General features: G+C 36.2%; 2 protein-coding genes across 3 annotated transcripts; one reads left to right on the forward strand and one right to left on the reverse strand.

The window, feature by feature from the left end:
- Positions 1-1,088: 1,088 nt before the first annotated feature.
- Bma-fkh-7 (Uncharacterized protein) lies at positions 1,089-7,653 on the reverse strand (the record flags this gene model as incomplete). 2 transcript variants are annotated; one of them, XM_043073666.1, is made up of 6 exons in its annotated part: positions 1,089-1,451; positions 1,779-2,138; positions 2,730-3,047; positions 6,660-6,836; positions 7,095-7,184; positions 7,642-7,653. In XM_043073666.1, 6 exons carry the CDS (start codon positions 7,651-7,653, stop codon positions 1,089-1,091), a joined length of 1,320 nt encoding a protein of 439 aa, XP_042929600.1. The 2 variants fall into 2 exon arrangements, with proteins under 2 accessions (XP_042929600.1, XP_042929601.1); XM_043073667.1 differs by lacking the exon at positions 7,642-7,653 and having other exon boundaries at positions 7,095-7,118.
- A 1,895-nt stretch (positions 7,654-9,548) lies between these two features.
- Bm14432 (Uncharacterized protein) lies at positions 9,549-9,884 on the forward strand (the record flags this gene model as incomplete). The annotated part of the gene is made up of 2 exons (XM_043073668.1): positions 9,549-9,601; positions 9,761-9,884. 2 exons carry the CDS (start codon positions 9,549-9,551, stop codon positions 9,882-9,884), a joined length of 177 nt encoding a protein of 58 aa, XP_042929602.1.
- Positions 9,885-13,295: the final 3,411 nt, after the last annotated feature.

Below are 13,295 nucleotides of genomic sequence, written 5' to 3' on the forward strand. Positions count from 1 at the left end.
AAGATCTGCTTTCATGTTTCCACCTTGATTAACCCCTAAATTTGCAAGGTATGAAAATATCCAGATCAAAGCAATTTTTGGTCTTGTTCCTTAATATTTAAGCATTTCGTTTTCAGCAGACTCTCCCGCCCCAATTTTTCCAGCAGTTCTCAACAGGGCAGTCGGCGAAAAAAAAAATGCAATTCATCCAAAGTTCATAGTGACTTGAAACTCTATTTAAGAAATTCCAGAAATGCGCAAGAAAGGATTTTGCAGAGCAATGATATGCTCTCAGTGACCCTTTGACAAACCACAAATATCTCACAACATTCCAGAAATAGCTGGAGTCAAATTTCATTCCTTTTCGTAGACAAAATGGCGTGTTGATAATTTCAGCGAAGGAAAAACTAATTACTCACCAATTGCAAGCGCATTGCAGAATGATTCCCGCACAAGAATTAGTATGATAAGATCAACAAGATAGTACAAAACATTAGCCTCAAAAGCTGAACAAAATTTGCTTGTTAATCAAATCTACAATTTAAGCCAAAACTTGAGCATTAGTGATTGGAATAGAAATAATAAATAATGCTATTAAACAACTTAAGCTAGGAAGTTACACATCTAGTCATTTCTTGTGTGCCAGAAACGAAAGAAAAATCTGTACCACATAAAAGAGGATATGAAAAATCTTAATAATATGTCAGCAACTGAATTCATAAATTCAAAGTAACTGATAGAAAATAAAGAAATTGCTGCTGTGAGAAAAAATATACTATTTAATGCCATGTTTGAAATTAATTATGAAATCAGACAGGAAATGAAAAAAACAAGCAGGTGGAGAAAAAATGAGGTAGGATACAGAACGAATCGAATCAAATTTCACTAAATGAAAAGTTGTATAGAAACGTTTCAAAAAAAAAAAAAAGAAAATATATATATATATATCGCTGCTTTTAAGCTGAAACCGTAAATATGACAGATTTTCCTTGAAATTATTACTGCTGAATATAAAAAATTTAACACGAGAAAGGTGCAGAGAGAAAGCATTCGTAGAATTCATACAATTTAAACTGGAATTTCTAGAAGGCACATTTCTGGATACCACACTATGATTCTTCGCCAACCTCAAGCTTCGGGCTCGATTTTTCTTCTTTGATGAACATTTGCAGTGAGCTTGGAGTAACATTCTCGGCAGCTAATACTTCTTGCTTGATATCACAAAGAAGCACTGCTTCCGGATGCTCGCTGGCTGCAATCATCATACTTGCTGCAGATGCTGCAGCTGCTGTGGAAAGTAAACTTAACGGGTTATCAGGTTTCGGTGTTGACGGCGTACTTCGTGACGTATGCGCACGTTGAGGCCGTCGTCGGTAGAATTCTGAATCATCCACTGTCCATACGGCACCTTTCACATTCTGCTCAACCCGTGCAAAACATTTATGTAACGATAAGTTATGTCTCACTGCATTCTGCAAAATTTTTAATATTCACGGCAACTTTCAGTTCCACTGTTTTTAACAGTTATAAAGCAAATTTTTACTGTACATATTTTTGTTTTTTTCATGTTGAAAGTTAAAATGTAGACAATCGTATTTCTTACAAAAATTTGCATGAGTAACAAACCACGTAACTATTAGTGAAACAATTTATAATTACCTAGATATGGTGTGAGTAAAGAACAACGGCTTCAGTCGCATCTACTAACACATTATTTTACAACTATAAGATATGAAGCTTCAAATTTCTTAAATTAGGATTCCACGACAAATAGTAAAAATGAACCATTACAATATCACCTTCCAAGTTGCAGCGTTCCTTCGGAAGTATGCAAATGTTTCCGTGAACCACTGATAAATTTCGTTAAGTGTTAATTGGCAATCTTTGGACTCCATAATAGCCTCGCGTATAAGAGATGCATATGTATATGGTGGACGAACATCATGTGTTCGATAAAATTCGCGGTTTCGTGCAATATCGGTTGAAATATGTAAAACAACTTTGTCGTTGATTTTCCGCCGTGGTGTTGGAGTCGCACGATGATGACACTGTTGGGACTGTTGTTGCTGTTGTTGCCGTTGCTCTTCCTCTTGTTGCTGTTGTTGTGAACCTTCAACGTTTGACACACTTGGTAATGACAACGCCGTGATTGTTTGCTGCTGAAAAAAACAATCTTAGCAAACTTCTTACTCGATTTCAAAATTCGATGTGCACCTTTTATCTAATATTAAGAATACTCAATTAATTCCAAATTCATTTGCAAGGAAAAATGAATATTATTTTCCGCCAAACCTGGAGTAATTCGATTAAATAAAATTCAGTCGGATAACAAAAGTCACCAACTTTAATCAAACATCCAATAAACATGAATTCGGAGCTTCCTGTCAATATGTTCTTTCCGATTAATATTACGGAAAGGCAACAAATTCTGCACTTATTTACCTGCTAATTAATTCACAGATTTTTACTTTTCTGCTGTTGGTGTGAAGTTAACGAGATGTAAAGTAGTTTTTGAGTATTTCTGAGTTTAGTGCACTTATCAGATTAACTGATCTTCTACAAATTAATGTGAACTTGAGGAATGTAATTAATACATATTACTTAACCCAACAGCAACAGAACCCAATAATTTCAAATCACTGAATTAACAGTACCACCAGCAACAGGATTCGATTCTCTGTATCCAAGGAAGGACAAGTTTTTGTAAAGTTCAGAAAGCTGAAAGAAATATGTCGATGTGGAAGACCAACCTGATCGGGCAGAGATTCAGTTTTTGTCTCTGCAAGTGTTGGTGATGGGATGGATGTTGAATCTTGTGACTGCTGCAACGTGCCTAATGTTGGTGTTGTGGTATCAGGTGATTGTTTCATGTGTAAGTGTTGCATCATAGCCTGCAAGCGAGTACGCTCCCTGTTGAGCCTATGTTCTAGGTTATCCACTACCTCGATTTGAGCTCGACACTGCTGAGCGGATCGTTCGTCGAGCGTATGCACCGTTGCCAAATGATGCAAAAATGTGGCGAAATTTTCACATGGCTGGTCACATTGTGGCCAAATGCAGAGATTATGCTGAAAGTAAAAAAAAAAAATTCGACCAGATGTTGCAAAGGAACCGCCAGCACACCAAGCAATTTTTACACTTATTAACGGTCCCGTACAGCTCACAACTATGTATCCCTTCCTTGTTACACCATTTTCTTAGCATGCTCTCGAAAATTTATCTTATCCTGCTTCTGCATTACCTACAAAACATTGAAGTCCATTCTCGCGGTTGCCCCTTTTGTAGAGATTATAGTAGTATAAAGCTGATCTCAAGTAAACAGAAGATACACGCTTATTTAAAAAAAATTCGTCATGAATGTTTGTGATAATCTACTGCACCAACTGAAGAACGAAATCATCCTAAAATTAGTTGTCACTCATTTCCCAGAACTGAAAAGAGAGTTAATGAATGAAAACATTCAAATATTTCATGCCGAAAAATTTCCAGCTTCTGTTACATGTCATTTAAATATCATATTCTATAACATCAATTTATTAAACTCTATTCACAGTGATTCGTAGTGGTTTGGAAGAAAGTTCGTAAGGTAAGAGAATGAAAGTCATTCCAGAAACTGAATGGCTAGTTCATGAGTAAAAGTAAATGGATATGCAAGGGTAACTGAGAAGACGCTGGATATTGAATGAGATGAAAAGAGAAGCACATGCAGCGGCAAACATTTGAAAAAAAAACACAAATACACATACATACATACACACATAGTTTTTGCAATAATCTTGGGAACAAACTTTTTTTTCTTAAGATAAACTCGTCGATCAATCTTCTCCTCGCCTTTTTGTGTATCCCTTTCTTTCATTTGCGATGCTGATATTCAGAATGAATCCTTGTTCTTGCAATAAATGTAAAGTGGCGATTTTGTTTGATTTTCATTTTTCCAGATTTTCTTTCGATCTAATCCAGATAAGCAGTCCATGAAATGGCTCCAAAATTTTGATAGACAAATACAGCAGCACTTCTGCTTTCAGAGACTTTCCCGAAATTTTGAAAATGTGATTATTGTAACACAGTGTGAATTACTCATCAAAACTTCCGAGAAAGCACTTGACATATATGATTGCGCGCAGATATCCAGGGAAGTTCGAGTGGAATTCTGAACTATTCACTAAACAAGAAAGCCCTGCTTTCTGATCATTTAAGGATTTTAGCTAATTTCCTGCTTAATATGGGCATAACTTAACAAATATTATGTGCGAGCAATGGAATTAATCGCTTTCACTTGAGCATGGAAGTGAACACTCCAACTACCTATAAACAAATTGAAAAATGAAACTTTATTGAAACTCCAAATACCATATTTTGGTAGTGATTTACTTCTCTATGCTCTTTTTGTCATTACTCTAGCAATGTAGTTTATTAGATGAATTGCATAGTCGCAGAGAATCTAATGTTTATAAAATTGTTCTTTTTCGTAATTTTTACTACACTCCAAATAAGCAATACAATAGGAGTTAGAAAATGACTTCGTTTTATTTTACATCTCTATTTGTTTATTAATTTTACGTAAAAGAAAAAAAAGGAAGAACGAAAACAAATTTTTCATGGTATAATGTAGCGTAGAATTCATCCAATACTCTTCCACTCTTTTTCATCCGTTTCGAATGCTTCACACCGTTATTCATTTCAATCATCGCAAAACTATACACCTCCTACCAATTTATTGAATAAGTTATATTGCAGTACCCATCTTAAACCTGCATTTTGTTTTTCTAAAAGTGTTTGTTGTTTTGCAATTTTTCTCTTGCTCTTCTAATAAAACAAATAATATCAACTACAATAATTCCTTCTTCTATTTGCTTAATATTCCCTCTAATACTTACATCATTATAATTATTATACTATCAAGATATGATCATCATTACCATACTATACAACCTCAATATGACCACTAAAATACCATGTTTATTCCCATTATTTTTATTAATACTATTAATATTATTCATACCAACATTTCCATCACTGTATTATCCTCAGTAAAAATTGATATCATTCACATCATCACCATTAGCATGTAATACCACAGTGCCGAATAATGCTAAACTTAAAAGAAAAGGATCCAGTGATAGGTTATTATGGTAACTCCCACTAGCGAAAATGTTGGAAAGATCAAGTTTGTATCTCAAATCGTCAACACATTTCAAAACTGTTAAGAAGATAAATTCCAGCCAAGTGAGGAACAAATGTTTACGACCTTTAGAATAAACCGACGAGGAGGATCGGTTAGAAGAGAAGTGTAGAAGAACGTAGAAAGAAAGGAGGCGGACTATAGATGCGTGTAAAATGTGTACATATATTTATTTCACAACCGAATGTGCCTGCTTACTTCATTTACGCTACTTCCCCTCTTCGTATATTGTTATTGTTTACTAATCAAGTAAAGACAATCCATATGCGTCTATATGATAAACAATAACCGTTCGATCTCTTCTACTGTCATAATTTAACCTCTCCTCCATCTTTAAAATATGCAAGAATTGTTGTCACTCATCTATTTGTCTCAAAATATGTATAAATGTTGAACAATCACAATGCTTCCCGATATTTCCGTTCACTTCACATCTGATAGAAACCATGTGATTTCCACCAATCACAATTTCATATCTAATTATTACGTATTAAGAGTACCAAAATAATATACAAAAGGGACGAATCTTTAAGGACAGAAACCGATCACATATGGTTATGATTTTAGTACATCAGTTCCTTCCTTGGATTGTGTGTTATGTACTTATTTACTGGCATTATAAAAATATGGATGAATAAATACGAATTAATGTTATATAAAAAAAGCTAAGAAACTGTCTATCAGGTGATACTGCAATTAAATTTGAAAAAGTGATGCAAGAAGAATGTGACTAATGCATTTAGTGCATTTAAAGGAAGAGGAAATATAATATCTGAAGATTACGGTAATAATTCCTTGTTAATTGCTTATTTAGGACTTCTTTAAACTTACTTATACCGATAGACTGGAATTAGGAGGTCAAAATGTAAAACAGCATGAATATATATGGAATAAGTAAATACAAAAGTGCTACATGTTCTGGAACGATTTTGACATCGTTTAACATTGAGAAAAAAAAGAAAAAACATCGAAAGTGAACCTAATTTCCTCGAAAATTTTAATTTCATCCCTTTAAATTTGAGTTTCTCAATGTTAAATCACGTGTTCTCTCCCTGAAGCAATTTTAAGTGACCATATACCCCACAAAAGTATTTGGCAACTGGAACATGAGATCTTAATAAATTCATGACGAGATGAGGATGATAGCAGCACTTTAATTATGTATTTAAGTGTAAGAAAAACCCGAGAACGATCAATCCTACAACAAATTCCTACCTCCCAGAGATAAATAATGAGCAAAAGTCAGAGATCAGCGACAAAATTTGATGCATATATTTACCAGCTGTATACGCTTGTTTGTTATGACCATCTATTAGAAGGAAAGCAAGAAAGAGGATGAGTAGATCAGGAGCTAGGAGAGCACAAGAAATGTTTGGGACGATAATGCAACTATCTCGTTGGTGATACTGAGTCATGAAGAACAAGATTATTTATTACTACAGGTATAAGGTGCTTCCTGAAAGTCGAAAACTTTTCAAAAATTAAAATACCAACTAACCTGGTACAGTGGGTGCATTAAAGCTTGGCTGGTACCCGGCAAAGCTGTTAAGTCCAGTGGTGGTAATAAAGCTGGCAGTCCAAGCATCATATTTTGCCAAATCCGTTGAAGTTCTGTTTGAGGTCGCAGCTGCTGAGCCAAGCGTTCGTGTAATGCCAGCAAAAACATTTGCTCAGCCTTGGTAAAAAAACCATACTTACGGAGAAGCACTACCCATTTTCTTCCTACATTTTTTCCTTATGGCATATCCGCATATCATTTTAACTTAGAAAATTACCATATTTTGGAAAAGTGCATATAGGAAAATGACTCTCCATACGATCATATTCGGCGGTAAGATCCTACTTTTAAAAATGTGACAATCCATAATGCCCAAAGAAATGAAAATAGTATAGCGTTATGCTAGGAGTAAAATACGTAAAGTACCCGGCCAACCTGTGTTTGTTCATTGTGTTGCATCGCGTTTAACTCGTAAGTTAGGACGTCTTGACTTGGATTATTGTTGGTTGAAATATTTGGTGACCCCTGGAAAGAGATCGAGTTGTTTAGATTAAATTTAGTTGATTCGTCATGCAATCATAAACAGATTCGTCCATCCTCGTTTCTAAAAGGAGATACTCTTCCCTTTTCTCTTGTTTCCCCCGTGTTAGACTCATTAAAGCAACTCTGCCATGAGATACTGTGAAAGTTACAGCATTTCCAACACCTCTGAAATTTAAATTTTCAAAAATTGAACTCCAACTTTCACGCAGTTTCTCGTCCTAGCATGCAATCGGTGACTATGCAGTGACTTAATTTTAGAATCCGGTAAAGATACTAAAAAGAAAATCTTCATAAAGACAAAAAGGCACTTCCGGTGTCAGTGTAAAGTAATGTAATGCTTATATGAGAACTCGTCAAAAACTACCAATAGTTCTCATTATGGAAAAAGGTCTGGCTGAGGGGCCGCCTTTTCTTTTTTATTGCTAAGTAAAAAACGAACCGATTGTTCCATGGAGAGCGGGCGGGCAGAGATACGGGGATCGGAGGGGGCAGCTGCGCTTTGCACAAACTCACTTGGCGAATGCAGCAGCAGCAGCAACAACAGCAGCAGCAGCACAAGCAGCAGTGCAATAGGCTCACAAGCCTTGTTTACTCCCTGTTTACCCTTCAACCTCCTCCTCCCCCCCGTCGTCCAAATGTAAACAGATGAGTGTTCATGCTACACTGCCATACGTCAGACAATCCTCCGTAGTGCTGGAGAAGGGACAAGGGGATGCCACTCCCTGCATGTTCGTTTCTCCCTTAACTCCCCCGACCCCAGCAGTAAAATAAGCAGTAGGGGGCACCACCATAAGTAATATAGCATTCTGTGTCCGTATGTGCATGTATGTGCAAGTATGTGCAGATGTGTGTGCATCTTTATCGTGTACCCATTAACATGTCGGTAAGAAACGTGCATGCGTGTTCCCTGCGTGTATTTTTCCAAATGCGTGTATTCATCAGTTCTCATTTTGCCGCGCTGCTATTACCTATTCCAACTCCAGTTTGTCAACAGCCCGTTCATCAGCCGCCCACACACACACATAAACACATACACACACAGATACATCAAATACGTGTGTACACAAGTCTGTTATCTATGTGTACCGTTGTCTATGGATCCTTCATAAACATTTCCGAACAAATAACATAATTACTTCTTACCTTTCCCTTTCAAGTATTTTGTTGGAATAAAAATTGTCCTTTATAGGGAAAAAAAAAAAAAAGGAAAATAAACCGTATGGATGGCGATAAGGGATGAATCACTCAGTTTAGCAAATGTTGTGTTGTTCTTGATGCTAGAACGATAGTTGATGGATGTCACGAAATTCCGGTAGAAGTTGAGTAAATAATTAAATCCAGATCCAAGTGAATGTTGCTTCCTGAAGCGTTAAGAGAGATGATGGCAGACAGAAATGAAGATATAAACAGAGGCCACGATAAAAATAGGAAAGTGTGGATCAGTATTTCATACGTGAAAGTCAGGAGTTGAGGGGAGAAGACGATTCTTAGTCCACTGATGCTAGTGAATGTGCTCGAAGTTGCATCCGAAGAATTAGGAAAACATATAAATATAAAAAAGCAACGACAGGACGATTACCATAGTACAAAATGCATAGGACATATGCTGAAAAATAAACCTTGCAACTTTTAGACTATCTCAAGAAGTACTCCAGAATGGAGGGATTCCGAATCCGGTGGATAAGACAGCGATATCAGTGGCAGTTCTTAAGGATCATGAAGTTGGTCGGGACGAAAAGCACAAGATGACGCTAGCTGCGTGACGAGTTATTTGCTGTTGTTGTTGTTGTCGTTGTTGCCTCCTTTTCACTCAATAACTGTTACTTGTTACCCATTTGTTTACTCCTCTCTTTTCCTGCTTCCTCCCTTTCTTATCATATTTCTGTGTTATGTCTCACTATTGTCATGCGCCACATACAAATTACGCGACGACATCACCAATAGCAGCACAACAACAATAACAATGATATAATAACAACTAATACCCAACATTCAATACGTGCTTATAACTCTCATTTCATCCTAAACAACACATTATGTCACCAGGTGTGTAGTTCCTCCATTTAGTATATAGGGTCACATGACTTCCTTTTCGTAAACAAAAAATTAGATTCACTATACTCCATAAATCAAAACTAGAGTTATATTAGACATTGCATTGTGAACAAGACACTCCAACACTTATTTATTCATCAAATTTATTTTAGATCAGAGCCAATATCACGGTATGCCATGCCTGCTAAAGCTGCCATCTCCGATGAAAATCCCCGCATAACAACAACGCTTCAGGCATCCAAGCCGCAGTACTTTTTCATTCAGTGGCATTAACAGTTTCATTTGATGGGAATGGGACCTGCACGATATAATAACAAAAACTGGCGACCTTTTAATAAAAGGGTGTAAGTTTTATTGGAAAGTTTCTCTCGTCGCTTCTTTAGTTATTATTTGCTCAATGAGGCAACATTCACCAACTTGTTGTTTAACAAACCACATTTCCCTGTTTGCTAACTGGATGACAATACGCATTGATCATTTCACGTAATACGTCATGCTTACAGAAAGAAGAAATGTCAAGAAGACAATAAAAGTGTGGGGAAGGGAGGGACGATGACAATGAAGCAAACAAGCCAACCGCGTAATCAACATCAAAACAGCAACAGCAGGTGGAGTAGTATCATGTAATCATGGGTGGTCTTGTTTATTTAGTACAGCAAAATGAACACCGCCCCATTTTACCTATGTGTGTATGTTGTGCTGTGCTGTGCTATCTACTATTTCCTGTTTGTCTCCTTTTTTTGCCTCACTTTTTTCGTTGCTCCAGTAGCGTAGCTGTCACTAGCCGAGACTTCACATCAACCTGCATGCTGTAAATAACTTGTTTGCATAACAGAACAGTTTGCTTGATAATAGTTAGTAATGATAATTGCAGTCAAAAAGCTCTTGCTTTGATAGGGGCACTGCCACCCCCCTTATCACTCACTTTTCTAAATGATAGTCTCCCAAATCTCCCAATGACTCCGAAAGGCATCATGAAGATGAATAATGAATAACACAACTAAACAAAGAGCGAAACATAGAAGAAGGAATATGCTTTAACGGTAACAGTAATCATGAAAATAATGGTCATGATATTGATGGATATAACCATATGGATTATGATAGAAGTGGTATTACTGTCCATATCGCTGATAGTGAATAATTTGAAATGTAGTAAGCTTCATTTCACATTTCAGTTTTCCCATTGTCTGATTAGTATATTACAAAGTTTTCTTTGTATCTGCAGCGACTGGCCGTCACTGTAATGGTCGCTATCACGTTGATATGTTGTTACATAAAAACAACCCGATAAAATGGTCGATTTATGAGCTCATTTCTTGATTCCTGATAAGAAATTCTCATTATTCAGCAAAATCTGAGATGATCCTGCCAAGGCTCCAAAAAGAATAATACACTGACAGTCAAATTTTGAAGAAATCTCCTCTTTTCATTGCTAATAGGTGATTGTGTCTTTATCCAGTAAGTCCTTATATTTATCATGAAAGTAATGCATGCCTTAAAACATTTCAAGAAATAACACATTTCCTTTCTACCGTTTTATCAAAAGTTGTTATTCCTTTAGCTTTCAAGTCCATGTGTTATCATAATTATCCACGAGTTTGACACTTTATTTTAAATAGTTAGTAGTCACTTTTTGGAACAAATAAAGAAACAGCGAATTTGCGCTTGTTGTAACTTGGGGAAATTTCGTGTGTCATACTGGCTCATTCTTACTCTCAATGTTGACTAGCATGGTTGTCTTTTTACAATCTGCTAACACCTTTTGTTTTATAAATAAGCCGGATCCTATTTTCTTGGTATCATAGCTTACTCGATACCAAAAGATGTGGAAGCAAAGATATGTTTTAGGAAAGTTGGTCGATTTACCTATCTTTTTAATTAGAAATATACGTATAGTTCCTGTTTGCCAGAAAGTTTTACTCTTGTCCGGACAAGCTGGAATGTTCCTAAAATTTTAAAAGAAAGAATTTTCATCTCAAGAACTCTCTAAAATAGACAAGCGGGATTTTTCTATTGTAATGATTTTTCACTACTGCAAAGGCCTTTACCCGTCGCTGTGGTTAGATAGTTTAGAAATATATGGCTTTCTAGTAGGTTTTGTTCGCTCCATTGTTGTGATGAAGCGAAGTAGTTGAAAAGGGAACAGAACTAGAAATAAGTAACCATCCTTTGCTGCTTTCAAGCAGTTCGTAATTTCCCGACCAAAAAATGAAAATATATGAATTAAAGTAATGACTGCGATGATGTAATAACAGAGTTTTGGGATTATACGTTTGTTACGTGGTTAAAAGACGCTTTGAATACTACTACTGCAATCGTTGCTCACATGTCGAATAATAAAGACGCAGAGAAACAAGGCCTTTCTATACTAACATAGTAGATAATAATAGTTATAAATCATGAAACTGAACTGTTACTGAAATAGCATTTCTAAATTCCTTCGATACTAATGGGAAGTAGGACAAATTCATACGTTAACATTTATGGTATTTATAAAGCATTGTGTTCACCCTATAGGTGATGGTACCGTAGTAGGCGGGAAAACTTATTGATCTCGATATCGCGTTACAGTATGGAAAAGGATGATCAGTAGCGCGAGACGTATTCTCAGAAATTCTAACTGCCATGGGTTAGTTGGCTAAATCCTGATGATTCGAGGCAGCGATAATCTGAGTAATGGAGTGATTGAATTGAAACGTTAGGTGGCTGATACCATAAACCGTATTCTGTATTTCCCAATATCCGGTTTGTTGTTGTCAGTGTTTGCCTGCATCGAGCTTCTCATGATATTGATGATATTGATGGTAGCATTGTTATTATATCTCCCTCCACATATTTAACTCTTTTACCTTCCCTTTCTCTTGCATTACCAACTGTGGCGTTAGCAAATACTAATTATGCAGAAGGATAACCATTTCGGATTCCAGAAAGAGTGGAAACACTTCGAAACCAAGAATCTTATTGTTGAACAATAAAAATGGTAGTGGGAGGCAATCACATACTGAAAATCCTGAAATATGATTCTTCAAGAATTATAATACACAGTATTTAAGACATTAGTATGGATTAACAGTTAAAAATGGTAGTGGGAGGCTGGCATGAGCGAAAGATATACTTGAAGTAATTAAAGTCTGTACAAGTAAGGCATTTTCTCCCAAAGTATGATTGTTCTATTCTAGGATAATCACATTCCTTTCGGTCTCAACAGTCAACAAGTTCGACCGGAAAAAAAAAAAAAAAAAGAACAATAAACATAAAATAACGTTTCGCACTTGAGCTTCGCATGTAATGAATTTAAAGTAGGTTCGAACTATCGGAAAATGTGAAACCAACTTTTCTATTAATGCTGTGCATAAGAATAAGAAAAATGTACTTCGCAACATGGCAGAACATCTGTTGAACATATAACGGATATGACCTGTCATCACAAACAATAAAGCGGGAATGTCCTACAGAGTAAAGGCAACGTGATAAGATACAGCGCCCCTATGTGTAGGTGAAAGTGTCCGAACATTCTCTGATGATTATGAAGTAAAATCCGTGAATATATTTAAAAAAGATGGAATTTGGAGCAGACGACACAACCTTTCACGTCAAGCCCAGCTAGTTTTGGTTTCTAGGAAAAAAAACGAAGCATGTTGCATTGTATCTGCGTCCTTGCTTTATTGCGTTCATTTGCAAAATTTACAAGGCTTGTTTTGAAGTGACTCATGTTTTGTCGTGTTAACATTTACTAATCACCAAAACAGAAATCACTATAGAACATTTTGGTGTGCAGACCAGGACTTGGAAGAAATCAGAATAGCGGAACACTGTTAATATCAGTAAGCGATCGAAGATTTCTTCTACCTGGTAGCATCAGAAATTTTGGAAGGTTGATTAGAAGCTCAAAGCTAAGGACGTTCAAACTTGAATCAGCGGAGAGACAGCACAAAAGCTTGGGACAGTATCGCTTATACAAATATAATGCAAAACCTAATAAGAACTCGGCAATTCGAAGCTAAGTCAAGTATCACTAGTTTAGTTTGCTTCAAA

This window comes from Brugia malayi (assembly GCF_000002995.4).
Source record: "Brugia malayi strain FR3 genome assembly, contig: Bm_v4_ChrX_scaffold_001, whole genome shotgun sequence".
Taxonomy (NCBI): Eukaryota; Metazoa; Nematoda; class Chromadorea; order Rhabditida; family Onchocercidae; genus Brugia; species Brugia malayi.